Source organism: Branchiostoma floridae, chromosome 9 (assembly GCF_000003815.2).
Source record: "Branchiostoma floridae strain S238N-H82 chromosome 9, Bfl_VNyyK, whole genome shotgun sequence".
NCBI lineage: Eukaryota > Metazoa > Chordata > Leptocardii > Amphioxiformes > Branchiostomatidae > Branchiostoma > Branchiostoma floridae.
In genome coordinates, this window is record NC_049987.1 from 2,623,672 (window position 1) to 2,628,990 (window position 5,319).

The 5,319-nt window shown below is 43.1% G+C and overlaps 1 protein-coding gene across 1 annotated transcript; it reads left to right on the forward strand.

The window, feature by feature from the left end:
• The first annotated feature begins 410 nt into the window (after positions 1 to 410).
• On the forward strand, positions 411 to 4,786 carry LOC118422960 (contactin-1-like). The gene is made up of 4 exons (XM_035830847.1): positions 411 to 483; positions 1,309 to 1,475; positions 3,824 to 3,971; positions 4,674 to 4,786. The coding sequence occupies exons 1-4, from the start codon at positions 411 to 413 to the stop codon at positions 4,784 to 4,786; spliced, it is 501 nt and encodes a 166-aa protein (XP_035686740.1).
• The last annotated feature ends 533 nt before the right edge of the window (positions 4,787 to 5,319 follow it).

Here is a 5,319-nt window from a genome sequence, read left to right on the forward strand (position 1 = left end):
TCGTGTGAAGGGGATTTAAGGCCCATTTGGAATTCCCGCCCGAATGGCCCCGAATGTGACACGAAGTTTGCAAATACTTCATTCCGGCTGGTTCGGCTTGATTCCTGCTAATTCGATTTCCGTGTGAAGGCCCTATTATCATTGTACCCCCCCCCCAAAATAAGGACTTGATCTGGAATCCTTGTGCAACTCATTCCTGCGCTGTTTTTAACGACTCAATTTATGAAATAATGATGTAAATGTGCTAAAATAGTGCATTAGATGTCAATATTATACAGAGTGCCTTATTCAGAATATTTCCACTCATAACAAAGTGATATTGCTTAGGTTGCCTTTAAACCAAGGGATAGCGTCGTGTACATACTATATTAGGGAAATTTCATGTTTGTGCATTTTCTTCATGTTCTAGGATGGCTTGCCTCTTACGCACCTGGTGGCTGTTAGCAGTCGGTCTCCTCCACTGCCCATGGCTGTCACAAGCAGGTACGTTTGTCACATGTGCATATCACTACCGATGGCGACATCACTACCTATCCTCCTACGCACGGTCCCCAACGGCTGACTCAGCCTATGGGGCCCTGCTATCTCATGGCCTACCTGCAGTTACTTTCAGTTCCTCGTCGCCCTGCTTATAGATATTAATGAGCTTACCATTATATGGGCAGTCAGCCGTTGTGGATCGGGCGTAGGAGGATGGTGCTATGTAAGACGCAACATGATTGGCTGATAGCTTCCCAGCGGCCTTTGCGAGACAGCTTTCGACAACAAAAAGCCCAAGAAAAGCCTATTCTCTGATTGGTTGACAGCTGGTTTGTGGCGACAATCATTATAACCGCTGGTTGGCATCTAGATAGCAGGGCCCCATAGGCTAATGCCGTTGGGGACCGGGCGTTAGGAGGATGTCACTACAATGCATTACAACTTTGGCTGCAAAAATATTCTTCTTCGATGGTAGACAATAGCTTCATAGGGTCGGTCGGTCACCGCCATAACGAATAGTGTAAGTCTAACCAAGCGTCTAAGCCTAATCGACGCTTCGGTAACCACACATTCCTCAATATTGACTGGTTCTACTTCGCACTATACGTTAAGGGAGGAGGAAGGATATAAGCTCGGTCACATTTGGCACCGAAATCTTCACACTGCAGTAGCGACACCTAGCGGCTGTGAGAAGTAGAACCGCAGTGAGGAAGTGGAGTGTGACGGGTGACCTACTAACATGTGTGTTCTCATCTTTCGCTTGCCACCTGACGTTTTGTTGCACCTAGCACACAACTAAAACGCAAACATATCGTTCCTATTCTATAGTGCTTCTGGCAAAAGGCGAGATCGTGGCAGCCCATTTTTCCGTCAAGCCGGACCATGTGATATTTGACCCCTTCAGTCCGACCCCGGAGGTTACGCTACCGTGTAACGCAACAGGAGAACAGCCAGTCACTTACAGTTGGAGAAAGGATCGCCAACTATTAGATCTGGTGAGGACATCCAATATGTCTTTCTGTTTATCTATTGTGCTAATATATATATCCACGGACCATTGCCATTGGAATCCCTTAGAGTTTTAACCAATATTCTTTTAGTCCGTGGTACACGTAGACTCTTTTTGGCGACGCCTGATGGGCGAGCCTAATAGTAAAGTGAGCGACCGTTTGCAAAGAATTCCAAAAAACTGTACAGGAATGTCAGGAATCCCAAAGTCCGCGCGTGCCTAGTTGCATCATGCCGGACTGAACCATTACCTCCACGGGTAAGCTTTCCAGTCGTAGGGCACATACCGGTATAGGCCTATACGTGTGCACAGCAGTGTTTTCCGTATTCGCGCATGGTGAATTTTGACTGATCGCCGTGCAAAATTGAGAAAAGCTTAGGACTCCAGACGTACCAGAATTGTAGTATGTAGTATGGTGGTCATGGAGAGGCAACATTTGACATTTGAAACAGGGGATAAAAGATTGTTGAAATATGTTCCTCGGAAAATGACCCGTGAGTCGTGTAAATAAATAAATAAATAAATAAACAAATAAATAAATAAATAAATAAATAAATAAATAAATAAATAAATAAATAAATAAATAAATAAATAAATAAATAAATAAATAAATAAATAAATAAATAAATAAATAAATAAATAAATAAATTCTGGGTTCGTTCGTGGTCTGTGTCCAGAAGTTTGGAACGTTTGGTGGCCTTCTTCACCCTTGATATCTTTGTTTCAAAAATGCAAACCGATGTGTGAAACAAGCTTTGTTTGAGCTTAAATGATGTATAACATGTGGGGTTGTGAGATAGCGATGTGATAGTTACCTTCACCAAGAACGTTATATTTTGGGTAGAGTTTGTATGTGCATGTGTGTGTTTGTAAAAAAACACCATAACTCGAGAACGCCTGGATGGATTGTATTGATATTTGGTATGTGAGTATGTTGAGACCTGGAAACGATTAGATTTTGGGTCCCCTATCGACCTGTTACGGTACTGCAGCAGAACTTCCTGGTTTGATATCACGAGTTCTGGACATGTTGCGGCTATGAATTTTAAGTGGTAGACAGCTCTTGAAGCCGTGAGTAATATAAGTGGTATAGGTTTGGGCTCCCTAGCGGCTTGTTTTCGGAGTGCAGGACAGTTTTAGTATCAGACTTTGAAAGGGAATAGCTCAAGAAGGGGTTGACGGATTGTTATGATTTTTGGTATGTGGATAGGTTACGTGATGCTTCATATAATTACATATCAATTATGCAGATTGAACGCTTATTTGCACAATTAATTGGGAAATTGTCTTAACATGCTCAATTCAATTATAGGACCATCGCAACATGTGACCTTTGTAACTGAGTAAGAGAATATTGATAGATATATATTATGCAAAATAAAGACCTAATTTGCATGGTTAATGAGAAAATGCTTTAATGCCATTGTGGTAAGCTAGAGAAGATGATCAACTGATATGATTTATGTAAATGAGAGTCTGTTTTGTCAAATCGATGAGAAGCATTTACATTATTAGTTCACCCTTCACTCACAAGAGAACCCCTTTCGACAGCAATGCTCTCTGAACATTAGTCGCTGGGCGAATGGAATACGACTATTAAAATCTATTAATAACAACAATCTGTAATACTTATAAACAATAAAACCGTCACCATGGCAATAATTTTAATTGCCACACTTTTCTTTGTTTTCTTTGTTCCGTACACCCGGAAACCACCTTGAGGAGTTACATACCGTTCAGTTGTAGTAGTACAACGGGTATAAGCTGCCTAAACCAGACTGATAGGCTTGATTCCCTCACACCGAGATGGACTTTTACACTGATCAATACGTGTGATGGGACCTCTCAAGTGTCACTTCTACAAGTACAATTATCAGGCTACAACACAATATATTTGCTACTTTATCGTCATGTTGACCATCCCTGCAGAAGAAAAAAAATCTTGATTTTTTTCTGAAACAAGGTGAAAATTAATGCGCGCGCTGATTTAATTAATGCGTGGCCTAACAAAAGCAAGGTATATTATTTATACCTAAGCAAGTAAGCTTAAAGTGCCTCTCCCAATTAAGGACACGCCTAGCGTTAACCCTTAAACTGCCAAAACCGGATATATCCGGCACACATATACATGCCCTGTGTGCCGTGCCCGGTTATACCCGGGATAGCGCATTCCCCTGAAGTAGCAGCTTTACACGAGTGTAGCGCACGGACCCGGGAAAGTAGAGACTTCGGCCTTGTTCGGGTGTCTCTTGTCGGGGGTAAGCGGCCAACCCTGGCACTAATAGCATTTTATAGGGCTGATGTTACTAATTTCACTGTCATCTTTTGTAACAGAATTCTCGACAACCACCATACGTGATGGACGCCGGCGCATTGATCATCCAGAATCCTGAGAAGAGCAAAGATGAAGGCTTTTATCAGTGTGTGGCAAGGAACGACTACGGCATGGTCATCAGCAAGCCTGCTAATCTCACTTTTGCTTGTGAGTCGAGCTATATTGCATTATCATCACACTTTAACCTGCAGACAGTTTATAGAAATTGCTAGTATACTTATGCCCTCCTCCTGCAAAAGTGGCGTTTTCCTGACGTCACTGCTGGAGATAGAGAGGATCATTCTGTGAACAAGGTCGACGGAGTTTGACCGAAAATTTAGGGTAAGTCCCTGTGTTAATTCAGTGTTGGAAAGAAAGTTTAGCAATTTCTATAATGTATTCTGTCAACACAGATGAACTTTCATGCTGCACATTTTGTTGATTTTTATAGGACGCGGTGTAAGGAAGTACATGAAGGTAAAATCATCTACCAATGGGGAACAAAGATCTGACGCTCACGCAGTGTTACTAAAAGGTGTAACAATTTGCTGCATGTAACGGAAAAGTTTTAAAACCAATCCGTCCACCTTGACGGACAAAAATTCTTGGTGGAAGCTACAGGCGGCTTGGGGACGCTGTCCACGGTCGGAAAGCCACACACTGTTTGTCTTGCTATTGTTATGATTGTTGACTTAGTGTGTCGGCGCCCTTTCGCATACGATAATCTCATTAAAAACCCGTTTTTTGAGGTTTCAGTTCCGTCTTTCTTCCTTAATTTTCGCGGTTTTCGCGACAATGGGAATTGGCTGACGAAAAAAATTCGACCTGGCTAGAGCCCTGGTGTAACGACTCTATAAATTGTTTTCTCAGATTCAGACCCGTTTGCTCCATCTCCCCGCCCGCCTGTATCCGGAAGTGAGGGCGAAGGTGCGGTGCTGCGGTGCCAGAAGCCAGACGCATATCCAGGTACTTCACTACATTGATGGATTGAATTCATATTCCTGTCTAGGCTCTAATGTTTGAGTTGTTCTTTCCTACAAATCTACAAACCTAATTAGCTGACCAATCAACCAACCAACCAATCAACCGACCAACCAACCAACCAACCAACCAACCAACCAACCAACCAACCAACCAACCAACCAACCAACCAACCAACCAACCAGCCAACTAACCAAACCAACCAAACCAACCAACCAACCAACCAACCAACCAACCAACCAACCAACCAACCAACCAACCAATCAGCCAACTAACCAAACCAACCAACCAACCAACCAACCAACCAACCAACCAACCCAACCAACCAACCAACTAACCAAACCAACCAACCAACCAACCAACCAACCAACCAACCAACCCAACCAACCCAACCAACCCAACCAACCCAACCAACCCAACCAACCCAACCAACCCAACCAACCAACCAACTAACCAAACCAACCAACCAACCAACCAGCCGACTAACCCACCAACCAACCAACCAACCAACCAACCAACCAACCAACCAACCAAC